The 21,344-nt window shown below is 41.9% G+C and overlaps 1 protein-coding gene across 3 annotated transcripts in view; it reads left to right on the top strand.

Moving 5' to 3' along the window:
• The first annotated feature begins 358 nt into the window (after positions 1 to 358).
• TOM1L1 (target of myb1 like 1 membrane trafficking protein) overlaps positions 359 to 21,344 on the top strand; it is a 57,261-nt gene continuing 36,275 nt past the window's right edge. The window contains exons 1-7 of one of the 3 annotated variants that reach the window (XM_032872022.1): positions 359 to 395; positions 4,151 to 4,235; positions 6,064 to 6,142; positions 13,282 to 13,431; positions 14,058 to 14,183; positions 15,566 to 15,670; positions 16,875 to 16,991. In XM_032872022.1, coding sequence (XP_032727913.1) covers positions 4,198 to 4,235; positions 6,064 to 6,142; positions 13,282 to 13,431; positions 14,058 to 14,183; positions 15,566 to 15,670; positions 16,875 to 16,991 — 615 coding nt within the window. In that variant the 5' untranslated portion in view covers positions 359 to 395; positions 4,151 to 4,197. Of the gene's footprint in view, positions 396 to 1,569; positions 1,806 to 4,150; positions 4,236 to 6,063; positions 6,143 to 13,281; positions 13,432 to 14,057; positions 14,184 to 15,565; positions 15,671 to 16,874; positions 16,992 to 21,344 lie in introns of those variants that run through there. The other 2 variants (XM_032872021.1, XM_032872020.1) reach the window with 2 other exon arrangements.

Below are 21,344 nucleotides of genomic sequence, written 5' to 3'. Positions count from 1 at the left end.
CTCAATTCTGTAACACAAGAAAATTAAAACAACAACAACAACAACAAAAAAACCCCCCAAAACCTCTCCCAGAAGAAGTCGCAGAATTATGTTAAAAATCTGTTCAGATGGTTGGTTCCTTCCTAGTTCTCAATCCCTGTTGGAAGGCCACTGACACCACCAGCAGGCTACACTAAAGCTGACTTTCCCTTTAAGATTGCTTGATTGAGGGTTCAGAGAAGGTGAAGTATCTTTCTGGAATCTAAAACATGGATTGGAGATTAGGTGGGGTGATGTCACAAAAGAGATTTTCAACAGTGTCAGCAGGCTGTAGTTAGGACTAAGTAAGTGGCTAACTGGCACCATCTGAAACAGCCACTCACCCTGGATAAGCAGGTGGAGAAGATCGGTTACAGGTAGGACCAAACCCATCAAAAGGAACGCCATCACAATAAAGAGGTTTCATTCTAGATTTCAGAATCCCAGGTATTGGCTCACTTAGGTCAAGAAAAATTTGAAATAACAGAAATAAGAAAAAAACCAGTTGGTTAACCCATTGGCACCACTACAATTGCTTTTGACGTCTATTTTAAAATCTAAGACTAAGGGCATAAGTCAGAACAAGCCCTCTTTGATCTCTTTAGTCACTATTTCCAGGGCCAAAGAAGGCCTTGTAGCACTGGCCCAAGCTGACCGCAAAAAGCAAGGTCCGGAGGGACAGGAAGCCCATCACCTGTGACACGGGACACTTGAGCAGTCTTTGGCATCGCTGGAGATGGTTAACATGGCTAATCAGATGTTAATCGAATGCACAGGAAAAGGAAATGAATTCTGCTTCTGAAAGGCAGCTGGAAAGGGCTTGGACTGCTCAGGCTCAGATTTACATTCCAAAGCAGTTCTGCAGCCAAACACACTCCCTGCCTGAGCCGGAGGAAAGCCCCTCTCCTCTTCTCAGCTCTACTGGAAAACACAGCTCCCAGGAGAGAGGGAGGGTTAGGAACCCACAGCCTCCTTGGCGGCGCCCTGTAGTCCCTCAGGAAATAGAGGCGAGACAAAGGACGCCGGCTCCTGGGGCGTCCCTACATTCGAAGACAATCCCTCTTCCCATGTGTCACCTCCTCTAAAGGACAAGGAACACACCTCAAGATATCTGGGTTGAGGGAGGGGGTAGGAAGTAGTTCTAGTTACTCGATTCATTCAGTGGTTAAATATTTATTTTGTGGGTACCAGACACCGACCTAAGCGGTTTACATCCTTAATTCTCACAATAATCCTGAGATTTCTGTTATTAACCCCGTATTTCCTTCTCTACAAAGGGGAGCAAGAGCCGCAGAGAAGAGCAGGAACTTGACCAGTAAACGGCGGTGTCAGAGCACGGGTCTCTCATCCCCAGGCTGTGACCCCAGGGCGGCCGGTTCCGCGGGGACGACAACCGCACCCGGGTCCTCCGGCCCCGCGCTAGCCCGGCTGTTCTCCCGCGGGCACCACGCGGCAGCTGCCGCCCGCCCACACCCCCCGCGGCCCCGAGCGCCGCCTCCTCGCCGCTCCCGCGGGGCACGTGGCAGGTGCGCGGGCGTCCCCGTGTCCCCGCCCCCGCGCCCCACGCCGGGTGCCCGGCGCCCCGCAGCGGTCGGGCAGGTCGCGCAGCCTCTGCAGAGCCCGGGAAGCGCCCGGCCGAAGAGGAGGAGCCAGGGGCACCGAGCGGGTGGAGTCGGGAGCCCGAGAGCGGTGGAGGCGGATTTCCTGGGCCCGGCTCGGTGGGGCTACTATGGCGTTTGGGAAGAGTCACCGGGATCCCTATGCGACCTCCGTGGGCCACCTCATAGGTAAAGAGCGGGAGAGGGAGACGCCCGGGCAGGCTTTGGGGACCCGGGGCCCCCTTCCCGCTTGACTCCATTCTCGGCCTCGTCCAAGTTTGAGGAAATCCTTCCCCTCCCCCTGCAACTTTCCCAGGGCACCCGAATCCCACCCACCCAATCTCTGGCCCCTTTGGGGCATTTCTTTATGGCTGACACCTCCTGGAACCTCTCCTTAAAATCTGCCTTCCTTTTTGGTGCTTCCTGGGACGTGGGACCCAACAGGTGAAGCACGCACGGGATTCAGGTGTGGAGTGTTCCGGCCTGTGCTGGGAGAAAGGGTCAACTTCTGAGCCAGGGGAAAGTTGTCCGTCAAGTTCGCTACTCCCTGGAGGGCCGAGTGTGGCTGTGTCTGTTTTACGGGGGAGGGAAAGACGGGTTCAGGGAGGTTGCGTGATGTGACTTCACTGTGAGCGGCAGGTCCCTTTAAACCAGTTCTCTCTTGGCGTCGAGCCCTTCACAACCTGAGTTACTTTTTCTGGGTAAACAAAGAGAATGAAAATGCCCAGTCCTGGAGCGAAGGAAGCGAGGAGTAGGGGAGCCGTCAGGGGTCACAAGAGGCCTCTGGAGGGACCACGCATGTATTTGCCTGTGTCCTTTCTTCTGTGGCTCTGAATAACGTAGTGGGAAGCAGAAACCAGAGACTGGACTGTTTTTACCAGCAGGGAGCTCCCTTCCTTCTGCTCGCCTCCAATCTCCCTTGGGAACCGGGTGTGGCACAGTGCCTGTGGGTGCCAAGCAAAGCGTGATAATGTCAGGAACTTAGTGGGGTGATGAAATCCTAAGAACTGAGAACCTGGCGGTTACAGTAGGGAGACTCAGGTCTGGACAGTTTTGCCTGCAGTTCAGTTAACAGGGAACATACCACTCAACCTGAACCTTGTAAGGTTCCCCCCCATCTTTGGAAGATGGGGAGAGTGACTATCCCTGAGGGGCAAAATGCTTTCTAAACTGTGGCCGGCTGTATTCCTATGGATATTAAAATGAATTTTGAGCAGAAATAGATTTAGACTGCTACTTCATAGACTGATGAATTATCTAATACTGTAAATATTTGCTCACTGTCAGTTATATGCCTGGACCTGGATGAAGCAGGTCTCAATGAGATGAGACGTGGTCTCAACCCTAAGGGAATGTGCAGTCTTGTAGGGAAGACAGACCCAGTTATGAAGTAACTACAGTATGGTACCTTTCCAATGCAAGAAAACTTCAAAACGCTCGAAACTTCAGAAAAGGGAGAAATTTTGTCATGGCTTTTGAAGGATGAATAGGAGTTTTCTAGGAAGATGGGAAGGTGGGAGGAAGTGCAAGGAATGGAGAACAGGGAATCTGGCAGAAGGAACAAGGTGTGTCTAAACAACACGAAGTTAGTCAGATTTGTCTTTGGAATGCCAAATTCAAATCTTTTCCTAGATCGGAAGCAGGCTAAGCTTTGGGGTTCTTCCAGCCAAACCCTATTCTTCCCTCTTCATTATCCTTTTTAACTTTCTCTCCATTCCCTGCTAGTCCTGATGTTTCCGTGCTGAGGATCTTCTCCTTTGATGAAGGGAATATATTAAGTTCATTTAGGTTATGTTCTATTACTCTTGCCAAGTGGCATTTTGTGTTCTTAAGGAGAATGTGTGGAGAGGGGAAAATATCTGATTGTTTGGGTTTCAAAAGCATTCAAGTCTGCCTGGGGTAGCTTTGGTTAGTTCAGGTGCTGGGAGTGACCTTGCTCTAATACTCAAGGACACAGACAATTTCAGTTCTGATCTCTTTCTTTTTCAACATGCCCCCCTCCCCACCATGACTTTAAAAAAAAAAAAAAGTTAAATAATTTGAATTAGAATGCTAGTTCTACCTTGTATTGGCTGTGTAGCCTTGGGTAATTTCCTTAACTTTTCTGAACTTCTGTTTCACCATCGATCACATGATAAATGAAGTTGTGTAAGATAAAATACTTTGCACTATGCACTTGACTTTGTGGGTAGCTGCTCGATATGGGCTTGTCTTCAGAAAGGCCAGCAGATGGACATTTAGCCAACCGGTCCTGCCCCTACCCCCAGGTGTTGTGTCTGCAGCTTTTATTAATAGGTCATTCATTACTGCAGTAATCGTAGCACTCTGAACTTGAGTTCTGATTGATTCCCGAATTACTGGGAATTGCTCAGGAAAAAAACAAAAAAAAAAAACCCACACAAACCCTCTTTGCCTTTTGGTAATATAAACTTAATGGTACCTATTAGTGAACCCCAGGCAGATTATTTTAGGAAGACCAGACATTTTTCATTCTGTTGTAGCTCTGACTCAACACAAGAGCTTTTTCTTTGCAGAAAAGGCTACATTTGCTGGAGTTCAGACTGAAGATTGGGGCCAGTTTATGCACATCTGTGACATTATTAACACTGTCCACGATGGGTGAGTACAGTGTGTGGTCCACGAATTTGTCTCTGATAAGAAACATCAGAACACAGCACTTTTTCTCTTATGCTTTTTGGTTTTCTTGTTGAGTGTTTTCATCCCCCCCTAGGGCATCACTATCTTTTAAAGACCTGTCTGGTGAAAACATAAAGACAGCTGCTTATTTCAGCATGTGGAATATCTGAGAATCCATTATAATTTTTCTCTTTGCCTTTTCTTTAATAGTTATAAATTTTGTCTTTGTGAAGCTCCAATTCCTTTTTCTTTAAAGAAAGCAGAATTGTTAACTTCTTTAGAAATTCCCCCTACTCTGATTGCCAGTATTTTATGCTACTGTAACTGAAAAATACTATCCAGAAGCTAGTGAACTCCTGGTGGTGACCTTTCCTGGGCAGTTGTCATTATTAACCAGGAAATAATCTAGTAGTCTTTTTTTTTCCTCATAAGACAACTTTTTCTTAATGTTCACTCACCCACCTTCATGCTGTGTTCTTAAATGATGTGCTATCTTTTGTTACACTTCTTAAACTTCAAGGAATTAAAGATTTTTAAAAAATCATTAAGGCCAACTATCTGTGATTTTAGTCTAATTACAAGTTGTTGTAAGGGATACAATTATGTTAATTTTCCTGAGCACATTCAAGTGACAACTGATAGCAAAAAGGTTTGGTCTAGTTTATGCTGATTGTTGATGAAGAAAGCATTCCATTTAATTATTGACTATATTAACTGAGTGTATTAAGGTTAGTTCTTTAAGGCGGTTATGTTGTTTTCCCTATAATGTTTACCGTATTTGGTTCCTCCGAAACTTTTCTTCATGGATAATACTAATTTCTTCGTTGATAATTCAAAAACAGAATCTCAAAATAAAACTTTTCCTTACAAAAAAGTATATTTATTCTAAACTTTTCTAAGAGTTTAATACTAGATTCTATATGCAATTCTTTAGAAATGGAGATAATATCTATATATTTATAATAGTTGTAATTCTATGTAAGCATGTGTAATTGTCACATAATAGAAATTGTACCCATACAAACACAGACAAAATTGGAAGGTAATATGTAAAAAGGATTTATATTCTTTCTTCAGTTTTATTGAGATATAATTAGTATGTGAAGTGCATAGCATAATGATTTGACCTACATGTATTATAAAATGATTACCACAATAAGTTAACATCTGTCACCTTATATAGTTACAAAAAAATTTTTTTTCCTTGTGGTGAGAGCTTTTAGTGTCTACTCCTAGCAACTTTCAAATATACCATACAGCAGTGTTAACTATGGTCATCATATTATACCTTATATCCGCAGGATTATTGATCTTATAACTAGAAGTTTGTACCTTTCTACCACCTCAAAGTAAATTTTGATCCTCTACTTTTACAGAATCCTTTGTTTTATAATGTAAAATGGTAGTTGACCTAATTAGTCATAATTCCTCCCATATCACCTACCTTGGGGGGTGCTCAGGATATAGTCTTAATCGAAAATGGTAACCTTCATTGTTTTGGGGATTACATTTCCTGTAAACCAGTTTTGTGCATTGATAGAAGGATAGGAATATGAGTGCATTTCACATGTAGTGCTTTCTAGGTAATACTATTATGTAAATATTCTGTTTGATTCTCTCAAGGTGGTAGGTATTATCTGCCTAGATGTAGGAGGAAACACATGTGAGAAGTTAAGTACTCTGCTCAAGCAGAATCAGGGCCTTGGTCTTCTCCTTAGCTACTCCTCTTTCCACAATGCACATTACTTTTCAGAGAGTGCTTATTTTCAACAATGCCTAATTGATGATTTCACTGTATTTATTGCTGTAGGCCAAAAGATGCCATAAAAGCTTTGAAGAAAAGGATTTCCAAAAATTATAATCATAAAGAAATCCAACTCACCTTGTCAGTAAGTACTTTGAATGTTATAATCAAGACTCTAGGATTTCCCAAGCCATAGACACATTTTTAGTTTTAGGTTAAAAAAAAAACACATATATCAGCAAAAAGCTATTTAGAGTATGAATTAAAACTGAGAATTACAGAATTGAGAGAGTTTTGCTGATTGTCACAGCATTTAATTTCGTGGAAAGAGCGTGTTCCTAGAAAATGAGCCTTTCCTGGTCAGGAGATGGGAACTGGTAATTCAAAACCTATAGTTACTGAGCCAGTCAAGAAGTCTGTGTATGTGTTACCCATGAGGAGAACTGAAGTCTTGAAAAATGCTTCCCTGTTAGCTTTTTACCTCACTTGAACAGCTTCGTGGAATTCTGAGGTACTGGGAGCTCATTAAGTTTCAACCAGTCTCTCCTGCAGAGTATAATTCAGAGAACGTTCTTTGTTGACTTAAACAGTGCTGTACACCTTATTGTTTATGACTTGGGTGTGGGCACTTAATGGATACGTTCCCATTTTTCCCCTCATCCTCGGCCCTATGACCTCTTCAGTCACTTCGGTGAGTTGCCATTTTTACTATGGTATGTTTTGCCAACCCTGCCTGCCGCCTGAGAGTGAGCTGGATGGCTTTCTCATTGCTTCCGCATGCCTTTGTTTACCTCAGCCAGGCCCCAGGCCACAAGGTTAGGGCCCCAACTAGCCAGGATCACCCTCCCCTTAGGGGCTCTGGGTGTGTGTTTCAAGAGGACCGAGGTGGTGCTGAGGTGTGCACAGCTCTAGTGTTTGAGTTTCATGGGGGAGGAACATTCACATCTTTCTGGGAGAGTAGCAGAATGAGAAGAAATGAGATAAATTGAACGGTCTTGGTGCTAACTCTGAAGAAACCCTTCAAGTTAGGATGTGAACATAGTTTTAGAGACCTTTTCCTTTTTTTTTGTTTCTGTTTTTGTTTCTTTTTAAATTACCTCTCCCTTGTCCTTTACTCATAGCAGCTACCTCAGGGAGGTCCCAGAATGGAAGAACTTGAGAGATGAGTAAGCGCTAAAGTAGAACTACCGGAACTGTGGGTGGATAATGGGGGAAAGCCTTTGGTAACTAATGGATGCTCTTGCCAACCCTTTGGAGTCGTTCTGTTCTTAACTCATAGATGAAGAAACTGAGACTCCATGAGGTTGCGGGGTTTTCTTTTCCTCCCATTATTTAAGAGGCATAGGCAAGATATCAACTCAGTCCTCCGACTCTAAATCCCAGGCCCTTATGTCATACCACTTTGCTTCTCAGAATGGATCATCCTCCTCTGAAGAATGACTGCTGTGTTTCATAGGTATCTTCAACTCCTTAGTACCTGGTGCAAGACCTGGTACATCCGTGTATCAGGGACTGAGCTGATTGTCCTTCAGCCCCCGTCCCACTCTCCTGGTATCCAGGAAGACTCCAGGGCTAATGGAATACACTATAGAACTGGGGTAGAAAGCGATGTAGCTGTGCCCTAAAATGGAGGGGATCTGGGCAATCTCAAGGTTGCTGAAGGTTTGGAGTATTAACTGAAGGAGATAAGGGCAGAAGATGAATTTATACTACCCATGTGTTAGCCTGTGGTATTTTACCTTCTTACAATTGTTTATTCTGTATACTGGGTGTGTCTTTCTTGTGGTACCCAGCCTTCTTAGCATTTCCGTGCTTGCTTCTAATCCTATCTCCCTGTTTTTCTCCATCCTGGTTCCTTCTTCTGATACTTAGCTAGGACCCTTCCCTGAGGAAAGCAGGGTTATTTTAGATTGTTGTCTCTTCTGGCCCTCCATTTCTCTTTGGGTTCCCATTCTTTCTTCCCTCCAGGTAGTCTGATCTCTGAAGCCGTACTAGTGACCCTTTCCCATTACCTGTCCCACCTCAGTTAACTGTATGTCTTCCACCTTGTATTTTACACACCAGAACATGAGAAAAAGCGAATCTAAAACCTGTGTGAAAATAAGGGGGAGAGTCATGGGTTGGGGATCGGATTAGCTCCTCAGTTTTAGGGTCAGAGTTCATTAAGGTACCTTAAGGTACCATTAAGAAGTCTTGGATTTTCTTTAAATAGCCCTTTGACTCTTGATGGCCTCCTGCATATCTGCCCCTCGCCTCACCTCTGACTACTCACTGCATGGCAGAGGTGTTTATGGCTTCAGAATGGACTTTTAATATTAACTTAAGCCAGACTTAATTATGAGGGAAGTTGGTCACAGAAAGAATCATCTAATGTCTGTCAAAGCAATTAAATGTTTACCAGTCAATTCTTTAAAATTAAATCCCCAAATATGACATTTTATTACTCTGAAGTGATGAGATCCTGTCAAAGTCAGTTATAAATGTTCTTTGAATTATATGTCATTTGATTCCTCCATGGACTTGTTAGCTTTGATTAGGTCTTCTACGGGACTGGGCTACACTGTGATTTCCTACCATCAGTTGGTGAAGTTTTGTCAAGAAGCCAGTAGTTTTATGTTTTAAAAAGTAGTTTGTTACCAAGTTTCATAAGTCTTAGCTGGAAGCTAACCCTTTGAATGAGGCAATTGTGATAAGTCTCAGCAAGACACTAGTATTGTCAAGTGGGAAGCTGTTGAACAGGTTCCGGAAATCAATTAATTAATGGGCCTTTATGGAACAGCACTGAGGTGGTGAGCTGTGGGGGCTTCAGAATATGTGTAAAGTGTGTCCATTCCTCCATGAGTAGAGAGAGCTCATCCTCTAGTGTGGCCATACCTTGCTGGGGTCTTCCACTCTGGATGGCCCCAAAGCCTTGTTTACGGCGCTTGGTTCAGAAATTTATTATAAGAACTGAAACTACCAAGTAGCTCTTTTTCCAGTCTTTCTAAGAAGAATACATGTATCAGCTAATCAACAGATTCTCTCCTGATAGGAAATTATCTGGAAACGGATGATCAAGATAGTTACCATTAGGGGCGCCTGGGTGGCTCAGTGGGTTAAAGCCTCTGCCTTCTGCTCAGGTCATGATCCCAGGGTCCTGGGATCAAGCCCCGCATCAGGGTCTCTGCTGAGCGGGGAGCCTGCTTCCTCCCTCTTTCTCTCTGCCTGCCTCTCTGCCTACTTGTGATCTCTGTCAAGTAAATAAATAAAATCTTAAAAAAAAAAAAAGTTACTTACCATTAAGTCCTGATGGATGTCTGGCTCTTCATATATATTTCATTTAGGCCTTAAAAGAAGTCTCTAGAGGGAGGTATCATGGCCCATTTTGCAGATAAGAATACCAAAGCTTAGAACAATAAGCAACCTCTGAATGAGGAGATTAGTGAGGCCTAAAGTCTTACTCTCTTTTTTAAAAATTTTTTATCATTTTATTAACATATAATGTATTATTAGCCCCAGGGATACAGGTCTGTGAATTGCCAGGTTTACACACTTCACAGCACTCACCATAGCAATTATATTCCCCAGTGTACATAACCCAGCCACCCTCTCCCTAGCCCCCTTCCCCTAGCAACCGTCAGTTTGTTTTGTGAGATTAGGAGTCTCTTATGGTTTGTCTCCCTCCCGATCCCATCCGGTTTCATTTTTTCCTTTCCAACCCCCCCAGACCCCCTACGTTGCCTCTCAACTTCCTCATATCAGGGAGATCATATGATAATTGCCTTTCTTTGACTGTAAAGTCTTACTCTCTTTAGTCTATCATGGTCCCTTGGTTTCTGGGTTCCCTATCCCACCTGAGATTGTGGTGTCTTAGTTGTCCTATTTCCAAAGATAGTTTATCTAAACACCTAAATCTACCAAAGCCCAATCTTAAAATGTGTAAAAGCAACGTATTAATTTTTCCAATTTTCCACAATAGATTTTAGTGCTTATCTCTGTGGGTTGTGGGGTGAAAGAGGTACCAGTGACATAATGAAAGAGGTGAGCTAGAAGTAATGAGTCCTGAAATTCTAGATTCCAGTGGGAAAACACAAAGGGCCGTGATTTGTGATCTCCAGATGTTAACTTCCTCAGCATTTCATGTTGACTCTCTGATTTTATGCATGTAACCTCCTGGGAATGATACCTATTACCATAAAATCTCAGTGATCCAAAGATAAAAATCAGTTTGTGAAATATTTGGCAAGAAACTCCCCATTCATTTTACCATTAGGGAAAGTGAGACTTGGGGGCTCTCCGATGAGGCTGCCTGATGGAATGGATGAAGTATTTCTGTAAATTCCCGTTGAACTAGGGATTATTTTCCTCTCTGCATTTCAGCTAATAACTCATCACAATAAATCCAGCAAAAAGTCATTTGTTATTCAACTTTTCAACTTAACTTTCTCTAAACAACTGGCCTTCAAAGATTCATCTCAATAGGTTTCAGGTTTTGTTTTTATTTTCCTTCACTTTAAATATTTTCTGTATTTCAGGGGTGCCCAGTGGTGCAGTCAGTTGAACATCCCTCTCTCGGTTTCAGCTCAGGTCGTGATCACAAGGTCTTGAGATCGAGCCCAGCATAGGGCTCTGCACTTAGAGTGCAGAGTCTCCTTGCGAATCCCTCTCCCTTTGCCCCTTCCCCCTACTTGTGCACGAGCTCATGCACGTACTCTCTGTCTCTCTCACTCAAATAATCTTTAAACTGGTAAGAACAAGTACTACACTTGTTAAAAATCAATAAATATTTTCTGTGTTTCAGATAACTAGCCCCATGTGTTCCATTTCTGTATTTTCTGATTGCCTTCTTAGCCACATTGCCCTTAAAACTACAGCTCTCATACCTTTTTGTATTGCCATTCTAGGGACACAGCACAGAGCAGCAGGGTGGAGAGTCCATTTTCAGGGAGGCTTTTCTGCAGAGATGATTATGCCTATCCTGGTTGCATTATGGTTTCTGTGACCTCTCTAACTGGAGAGGGGGCAGCACAGGAGATAGATTTAACTCTGTTTTTTAGATCACTTGTAGAAATCCACATTCTGCATGCATTTCTTCAATGCCAGCTCATTTCTTCTTAGCCTGACTTCTGCTCATGTTGCTTGATTGAAAAGGTCCCCTCAACCCCCCTAGTGGGACTCATGACCCCAATAATCGACCTAGCTGAGTTTTTTTTTTTTTTTCTCCCTGCACATCCTTAGCTGTTTTGACACACAGTTCTTGTAGAAACTACCCTCTTTTGACTTTCCCAATATTATGTTCTCTATATTTTATGCTTTAGTTTCCATTGGTTGCTCTCTGGTTGCCTTCATGGAGTTTTCTTCTGGCCTGTGTGGTAGGTGAGCCCTAGTGTGCCAGCCATTCTTCCCTGCTGTTCCCATGCAGCCTTGGTTTCTCATGTTAGGCTCCCTCCCTCCTCAGCTGGAGCTGTTCATAGATAGCTCTATTAAACATCTCTACCTGAATGTCCCACCATCTGTTTTGCCTTCATCATCTTGGGCTGCTATAATAAAAACACCACCTACTACCTGGTGTAAACGAGACATTTACTTCTCACAGTTCTGGAGGCTATGAAGTCTAAGGTCAAGGTGCCAGCAAATCCCGTGTCTGGTGACAGCCCGCTTTCTGGTTTGTAGATGGCCATCTTGTCACTGCATCATCACACAGCCAGGAGAGCTCATCTCTCCTCTTTATTTGGGCACTAATCTCATGCCTCAGGTCTACACACTCCCAATCTAATTATTTCTCAAAAGACCCAGTTCCAAATACGCTCACATTAGGGATTAGGAATGTCAACGTACGAATTTGGGAGGGATACAGACACTTAATCCGAAGTACTGTGAAACTCAAGATATCTAAAATTCACTTCATTGGGGTACCTGGGTAGCTCAGTAGGTTAAGTGTCTGAATCTTGATTGTAGCTCAAGTCATGATCTCAGAGTCATGAGATCTGAGCCCTGAGCTGAGCATGGAGCCTGCTTAAGATTCTCTCTCTGCCTCTCCCTGTGCTCCTGCCCTGCCCCACTCGCATGCTCGCTCTCTCTCCCAAAAGAAAAAAATTAATAATAAATAATAAAATTTATCTCCTCATTTTTACCCCAGACCAAGCCTGCAACCCAATCCACTTCCAAATTTTCATCCAAGGTGCCATAAGTGTCCTGCAGAATAACAGTGGCTTAACAGTCAGCCGTCCTTTTTCCGACACATTTCCATTGTAAAGTTCTGCCTTTCATGAATCTCTCCTGTCTTTACTTTCCTCGTACCCATATCACCCTGGTTTAGCCCTTTCTGCCTTGGTTCTAGTGGGTCTAGGACTAGTGGGTCCTTATTGGGTTCTCCATCCTTCCAGGTCCCCTTCGTAGAGTGCTGCTTGAAAACCTTCCCAGAGTATTACTTTGCACTTATAAACCTTTCTCTCAAGTTCAGAATGAGGTATAATGGTGACAAACTTAACAAGAACCCTTCACTGGCTTCTTAGTGCAGTGGTCAGACTCTTCCCATTCACTGCCACACATTTCTCTAAAGTCTATATAATGTCCCTCCACACTTTATCCGTGCTGGATAAAGACACTTCCCAGTGTGTCTAGTCTCCCTCCTTGAAGAAGCCCCTGCAAACCAGAGTACTCATTGTCCTCCTGATAGCTTAAATGCTTTCATGCATTCATTGATTCATTCATTTAGATACCATTTACCTGCCTAGAATATAGCTCTGCATGCCTTTGTACTTAACTATTTTTTAAAAACCCAGCTTAGGACCAGCTTTCTCCAAAAGTCTTAAGACCACCTGGCCCTAAATTATCCCTTGGTTAATTGTCTACCCGTAAAGGTCTATAATGAGGGTGACTGGGTAATTTATCATCCAGACCAGGACATGTTAGACAGTGGAAGGAGTATCATCATTAATAAAGCCACCACAACAGGAATGTACCAGAACTTCTCTGGAAAAACAAGGACACTGTCACCTAGCCTAAAGCCCATGTGTCTTTACCACTTCCCATTTGGTCCTTGGCACTTACTACCTTGTATTGTTCATGCTCTAATGATGGTGTCCCGACTCCCCAAGAAGTTTGTCCTCAAAGCTCTTCCTTCATGCCTAATGTATTTCCTCACATTCCCAGAACTTAACGCTTTGCCGTCAATTTTAGTAGACACTAAATCCTGTTTAGTTGTAATGCTGGTAGAAATCATTATTTAGCCATTTTTATCTTCTATTAGGAGGTGGTTTTGCCAGAGATATAATTAAATTTTAATTTTTCTGTCTAATTTAGCTTATTGACATGTGCATGCAGAACTGTGGTCCAAGTTTCCAATCTCTGATTGTGAAGAAGGAATTCATTAAAGATAGTCTCGTTAAGCTGCTCAACCCCAGATACAACTTGCCATTAGACATTCAGAATAGAATCTTGAATTTCATTAAGGTAAGTCTATTGTATGCCTTATGGGTTGGTAAGATTAGAGCCTCTAAGATTAGAGCCCTAATTATGTACCTCCCAATCGGTTTGGTGATCCTCTACAAACCTAGGATCAAGCCAGGGAGCATTTTACTCCTTCATTTTCCGAGTCATGATAATTTCTTGGTATGGCATGGTGCCCTTTTTCTGAGGAATTTGTAGTTATCTCCCTACTTTCTCTCAGTTTTTATCTTGTTCATGTCAGGTAAGAGAGTATTGTGTACATTTATTTGACATACATGGAAACTGTGTTCTAGAGTACACAACGGACTGCTTTTTAATTTATTTGGCAAAGGAACTACTGATGCTATTTTAGAATCTGTCAATTAATTCTGGATTCAGTACAGTGAAGAAAACAATAAGTACCTATTCCAGGCTTTCTTTAAAATTCTAAGGCATGGGAATTTGATGATTTAAAATATATTGTTTTTCTAGTCTCTGAAAATGTACATTTTTGTCCATGGCATTCAAAACCAGCTTTCTCTTTCTGAGTAAGATACATAATTGTCACTTTCTCATTTTCTGTCACCCGCTTAAAAATTCTGTTTTGATTTTGCTGCTATTTTAACTCTGGAACCATCTCTTGAATTCAGACTTGGTCGCAAGGTTTCCCAGGAGGTGTGGATGTCAGCGAAGTGAAAGAAGTGTACCTTGACCTTCTCAAGAAAGGTGTTCAGTTTCCTCCTTCAGAGGCAGAGGCTGAAACAGCGAGACAAGAGGTAGGACACCTTTCTTGGGCAAATACAGAATGAGATAGTATATGCTGTGAGTCTTCTCTCTTTGAAAGGGACAGTCCTACCTCCGTCCATTCTAGGCAAAAAGGTGAATTTATGAGAAGGCTATTGCCATATCTTCTAAAATAATCAAGACACAAGAAGGTTAGTGTTAGTTGGATCTCTGAAACAACAGAGAACCAACCACTCAAATGTCTTACGACTTGTCTCTCATTACAGACCAGCTTTCTCCACATAGTAGATAACATAGGTCTTAAATTGTCATGTAAGAGCTTTAGCTTTTCAGATTCCAAGCTCAAAAATCTTGGAAAAGGGACCAACCTAGGTTGGTTTCCTATTTCTGAACAAATTAACTGAGGTCATATAAGAACATGGTGGCTCCAGGTGGAAATCATTTGTAAAGAGCCGAGGAGGGGCCAATTTTCAAAGGAAAGAACTCATGCTAGACAGGCAGGGATCTCTACCATGGGGAGCCATGTATTAAATAATAATTTTTGCAAATAAGGTTCTGAACTTGTAATATGTTGAGTACTGATTGTCATTCATTAACTCTGTAATTTATTTCCATAATGCGAAAACAGTGATTCTTCCCTTGTGTAGATCAGTGAGTCCTGCCTTGATGGAAAAGCAGTTCAGGTGTGTACCAGAAGTCTGATCTTTGTGGAGGTCTTGTCCAGAAGGCTCACACTTCTGCTTGTGCTGTCTGTTCCCTGGCCACTAGCCACCTGCCCCAATTTCATAACTTCCATGAGTCTGTTCACCATGCCCCTTTTAGTCTTTCTTTCAAGGCGAAATATAGTAATGGTGTAGGACCTTGTTATGTGATTTGGGGTAATTGAACTCATTTTTACAAGATTTCTAGGTGACTTCTGTGGACCTAATGTCAAAACCTTGGCCTAAGCCCTGTGCTTCGGGTTCTCTGCTCAATGTTGTCAATGAGGCATTGACTTTGAGAAGCACTCATTAGGGGAGAAGGAGGTGTCTTTCCAGTTGTGGCCTAAAAAGACATGAATTGACTTAGCATTTCTTTTTAAAAACCCAAAGAGAGGGCAGCAATAATCTCACATGGCATTTTATTTATTTATAGATCTTTGTTCGAAGCTAAGAGCACTTTATTAAATTATAATTTAGTTACTAATTATAATAGCCACCTTTTATTGAACACTTACATATTATGGGCACATTAATAGCACTCTTCTCAAAAAATTCTGGGCAATTTGCACACTTGACAATTTTGACTCTGGGCTGACACCCTCTACCCAAGACCTTGGGTTGAGAGAAGTGATTGAGCCATCTGAATGGAAAAACTGGGCTTGGGGTGGCTGTGTTCATTTCAGTAGTAATATTTCCATATTTCACATTGATAGGCCACTCAGATCTCCTCGAACCCATCAACGTCTGTTCCTACGGCACCAGCTCTTTCTTCTGTAATTGTTCCCAAGAGCTCTACTCTCACCCTGGTCCCAGAACAGGTAACAATAGTGACAATTATATATATTGATGACCCTTTCTAACTTACCAGCACCCCATATATAGTTTATTTCTTCTTCTTTTTATTTATTTATTGATTTATTTGAGAGAGAGCACAAGTGAGTGTGCGTGTAGGGGGAAGGGCAGAGGAAGAGGGACAGGGAGAATCCCAAGCAGACTCCCATGCCGAGCGCAGAGCCCAATCTCACAACCCTGAGCTCAGTCTCACAACTCTGAGATCGTGACCTGAGCCTAAACCAGGAGCTGGATGCTTAACCAGCTGAGCCACCCAACTGCCCCTACAGTTTGTTTATTCTTCTTAACAACGTTAGGAGGTAGGGGCACATTATTACCTTCACTTTATAGAGGAGAAGATTGAAGCTTAGTATGACTTAATCATCGTTCAGTTCAAAGTCGAAGGAATCCTTTGGATTCTGTCTCATTCTAAAGCCCAAGCTCTTAGCCATTGTGCTTGGCTAGTGGCTTTGTCTTTGTGGAGGCTGGGCTGTGGAATGGATCTTGTGTCAACCAGCTGATTCCTGTTGCTGTCCATAGGACTGTATCTCATTTCAGGGAGCTCAGTAAATGGTAGCCTTATTACTGGCATTAATTGGGCCAACTGACTTACATTTACTTTTTTTGTTTATAACTGTTTATCAGAGGTCCAGCTAATCAGTTATTACTGATGCTTATTTATGTTCTGCTCTGAAGGAACAGCCATTTAAGACTTTGTATTATTATTCATATTCTATAAAAATTCATGTGATTGATTCCTCTTAGAATTTAATGCAAGAAGGAAAAAAGTGTTTTGATTTTTTTTGCCCCTTTTCTAACACCATGGGAAGTAGAAAATGCTCATATTTTTTTTCCCCATGGGTTTTGCCACTGATATTTGCCATTTTGTCCAGGTTCCTACTATAGTCACCTTTTCCCTTCTCTATATTGATTCTAATCTGACTTTTTTCCCCTTCGCTTTTAACTTTCTTAGCGCATATTTCTAGCATGAATCTAGAAATTTGTTACGTAAGGTCTCAAATCCTTTTAGAAGGTAACAAATTGTATGTTTGTTAAACAATTAGATACTTACATAAATTTGAAATATTAAATTCGTAAAAGCCTTCTCTCTACTAGAAAATATCTCCTTGGTAGCAGAAAACAAGGTAACCATTCTTCATGTCACACTTGTGATTGTGTTGCTCCCCACAGATTGGAAAGTTGCACAGTGAATTGGATATGGTGAAAATGAATGTGAGAGTGATGTCCGCTATATTGATGGAGAATGTTCCTGGGTCTGAAAACCGTGAAGACATAGAGCTTCTACAGGTGTAGTATGATTTCAAGAACAGTCACACAGTCTTTTTAGGTGTCTTCTATTTCAAGGCTCTAAGAATAACTTTAATATTATCTAATTAATCTTCGGTGATTTCTAAACATGAGATGTGAGGAGGTCTTCATCATAAACGTAATTGTTACTTAGGCATGGTTCTTAATCTCTCACAATAAATGATTTAACAATGTTAAATCATTTATATTCTTGGTCATGTACAATCTCTGTTAGTCGCTGTTTTAAATATGTACAAGTTGTCTTTATATCCATCCACTCAACAAACATAATGAGTAACAACAATGGTGCTAGGATATAGAAGTAAGGAGGCTGTTCTAGTCCCCAAGGAACTTATGTCTAGTAAGCAAGATTGTTTTGTCAACAGCCAGTTTAAATTAAGTATTGTAGATGCTGAAATAGAAATTTGTTTATCATGCATCGGGATCAGGGGGTGGGGGTACAAAGATAATGCTGAAGGATTTTGGAGAGGATTAGATGAAGACAGTACTCACGCTGTGGAAGAGGACATGAACAGTGCATTTGTACCTATATGTGCATGTGAGGAAAACCACTGGTAGTTCATTATTGCTGAAACCATGGCCCTCCTAGACGTTTCCCTGTGTCTGTATATCCCTCTAATAATTCTAATTCCCAATTTAAAATTTTTTTCTTTCTTTTTTCTTAAAGATTTTTTATTTATTTATTTGACAGAGAGAGAGAGAGACAGCGAGAGAGGGAACACAAGCAGGAGGAGTGGGAGAGGGAGAAGCAGGCCTCCCGCAGAGCAGGGAGCTGGATCCCAGGACTCTGGGATCATGACCTGAGCGGAAGGCAGATGTTTAGCGACTGAGCCACCCAGGCACACCCCCCTCCAATTTTAAATTTCAGCACACACTTTAATACATTAACTTAGAGGGGGGGAAATCAGTTTCTAAGTCTTTTTCTCCAGACCAAGTTATAGAATTTTATCTTATTTTTACATTTCTCTGACTCCCCACTCCCCACTGCTCATGCTGCTGTTACCGTTCCTTTAACTCCTAAGACTATTAATAGGTAACATTGTCTTTGATCATTGCTTACTTACTTGAGAAGTAAATGGTAAAAATTTCCTCTTTCAACATTACTACTTGAATATTCCTGCTATATCATTGAATCACTACGAGTGGTAAACTTTGAGCATTTGCATGTCCAAAAGTGTCTTTTTGCTGCCATATCTAGTGCTAATAAGTTTGGCTAGACACAAAATTCTCAGGACAAAATTCTTCAGTCCTTCCAAATACTGCTCCACTATTCTCTTACACCCAATGGTGCTGATGAGAAGTATGAGTTATTCTGATTCTATAAAAAGTATTTTATAAAAAGTTTTTTTTCTTGTTGCATTTATGAGTTCTGTTTACCTTAATATTTCTGAAATTTCACTATACGTCTAGGGATATCTGTTTATGTATGTGCCTGTGTGTGTTCCCTTTATTTATCCTGCTTAGAACATGGGTAAGTGTTCTAAAAATTCTAAAAATAGGCCTTTTTACCCTATTCCTATCTGGGTATTTTTATTCTGGGAAATTCTCAGCTTTCCAAGTATTTCTTTTCTACCATGTGGTCTCTTCATATGCAACTTTTCTTAGATGACAAAGCTTCCAGTTGTATTTTTCTTCTCAACATTTTTTTAATACTTTTTCTCTTCATTATTTTGTGTTGTAGTTCTAGGCAATTTTCTCTATTTCCTGCGTTTCTCTGAAATTTTCACATCAGTTTGTCTCTTCAGCCCTTCCAATGAACATTTTATTTCAAAAACTATGTTTTCTCAGGGCACTGGAGTAGATCAGTCAGGTAAGCATCCAACTCTTGATTTTGGCTCAGGTCATGATCTTGAGATCGTGAGATCCAGCCCTGCATGGGGCTCCTCACTCCGAGGGAAGTCTGCTTGAGATTCTCTCCCTCTGCCCCTCCTCCCCCTCTTTTTCTCTCTCTTTCAAATAAGTAAATCTTTTAAAACATTGTTTTCTTAAAGTTTGGATTTTTGTAACTTTTTTTCATGGATATGCTCTCTCCTTCTGTCTTTCTAAGGATAGTAATTATTTTTAAGTTGCTTTTTCCGTTTGCTATATGGATTCTCACTCCTTGATTGCAAATTCTTCATCACATCTTTCAGTTATGTTCCTCAGGTATGTGCTGGATTACTGATAGTGAGCTCATTTTTGGGTGCAATTCCCTGGCATCAGCCTGCATTCTGTGTGACACAGCTCACCTGTGCCCGTAGGGAGGACACTCACAGCGGCCTGTGCTTGGTACCATTTTCAGAGTGTGCAGGATTGGCAGGGGATCATGCTGGATGGGATACGTTGGTAGCTGGTCTTCTGAGTTATATACTTCCTATCTTTCGTTCATGCTACCAGTGACTGGAAGTAATACCCCATGTCTCTGTCCCAAGCATGACTCCCACCTGGTAAGAGATACTCCTGTCTCAGATCTCAGGTCTCAGATGGGGAGAGAGGCATGGGCCTGCTTGTCCTGCCTGGTTGTTTCACAGCCATCCCTCAGCTGTCTCTTAGCTGCCCCTTGTGCCATTTTGTTCTAGCCTCTGTAGTTTCTGGCATGGAGCATCCATCCTTCATTTTCCTTCGATTTCTGCCACAGTACTCCTTGTGGGCAGTCTTTGATGTCATGGGTTGTACTTTCCCCTCATCCAGGAGTTAGCAAACTGTGGTCGGTGGGCCACATGCAGGCCTTGGTCTGTTTTTATGCCACCTATGAACTCAGAAGGTTTTCAAATTTTTAAAATGTTGTTAAAAAAAAAAAGTTCAGGGGTGTCTGGGTGGCTCAGTCGGCTAAGGGTTTGCCTTTGTGTCAGGTCATGATTTCAGGGTCCTAGGATTGAGCCCCTCATTGGGCTCCCTACTCAGCAGGGAGCCTGCTTCTCCCTCTGTCCCTCGTCACCACCCCCCCCCGCCGCCACTTGTGTTTGTCTCTCTCTCTCTCTCTGTTTCCCTTGCAAATAAATAAAATCTTTTTTAAAAAATTCATTTTGGGCGCCTGGGTGGCTCAGTTGGTTAAATGACTGTCTTCAGCTCGGGTCATGATCCTGGGTGGATTGAGTCTCCCATCGGGGTCCCTGCAAGTGCTTCTTTTTTTTTTTTTTTTTTTTTTTTTTAAGATTTTATTCATTTGGGGCGCCTGGGTGGCTCAGTGTGTTAAGCCTCTGCCTTCGGCTCAGGTCATGATCTCAGGGTCCTCGGATCAAGCCCCGCATCAGACTCTCTGCTCCGCAGGGAGCCTGCTTCTCTGTCTCTCTCTGCCTGCCTCTCTGCCTACTTGTGATCTCTCTTTTGTCAAATAAATAAATAAAATCTTTAAAAAAAATAAAAATAAAAATTAATTAATTAAATCTTTAAAATTTTTTAAAAGTTCATGTCTTAAGCTGTATCTGTGCAGTCCCACTTCCAGAGATTACTAGGGAGTCAGAGAAACCTCTTAAGGAACCTGCACCACCCCCCACCCACTATTAATGGATTTGAGTTTGTGGTACCTCTCAGGTACAGAGAGATAAGAAGAGGATTTAAAACCACAGCTTGAGAACATAAAGCCCCAAGTGAGGAGTGGTCAGATCTGGTCTGTACAGGTAATTGAGGACTTTCTACTCACTACAATGGCAGAAGGGAACCCTAAAGGGATAGAAGCTGAAGGACACTATAACTCGATAAGAGGGCGCCTGGGTGGCTCAGTTGGTTGAGCGACTGCCTTCGGCTCAGGTCATGATCCTGGACTTCCAGGATCTCATCCGCTTCGGGCTCCTAGCTTCTTGGGGAGTCTGCTTCTCCCTCTCACTTTCTCCTCTCTCATGCTCTCTCTCACTCATTCTCTCTCAAATAAATAAATAAAATCTTTTAAAAAAATTTTTTTTAAATAAAAAAAAGTAACTTGATATGATTTTTAAAAGATTCATGTGGTGATGTTGAGATAAGTTCTAAAGAAGTAATACAAAATTCTAGGAAACAGTTGAAGACATCATTTACCATTTATCTTATATTACATTCTGTTTGTGGGAAATGACCTCTGTGGTCAAATAAGTTTGCAAAACTACCTATTATATTTCTCCTCTTGGAGGTTCATAAAGCTTCTTAGTATAGTAAAGGTCCCTCAGAGTCTTTTTTACAAATGTATTTGACCAGAGACTCTACATTGCTGAGCATGTTGGCGTCCTACAGAACATCAACATAATATGCCTTGAGAAACAATATTTTAGATTTTAGATCAGAGGCTGTAAAGTATATTATTTTTAGAATATTTTACAAAGGAACCTCACATCATTTTACTAAGGAATCTTGGGGTTCTTGGCTTTGGACAGATCATTT

Source organism: Lontra canadensis, unplaced genomic scaffold (assembly GCF_010015895.1).
Source record: "Lontra canadensis isolate GAN:19392208 unplaced genomic scaffold, GSC_riverotter_1.0 scaffold43, whole genome shotgun sequence".
Classification (NCBI taxonomy): Eukaryota; Metazoa; Chordata; class Mammalia; order Carnivora; family Mustelidae; genus Lontra; species Lontra canadensis.
Note: the sequence above shows the minus strand (reverse complement) of the source record. Positions and strands in the feature narration are given on the sequence as shown.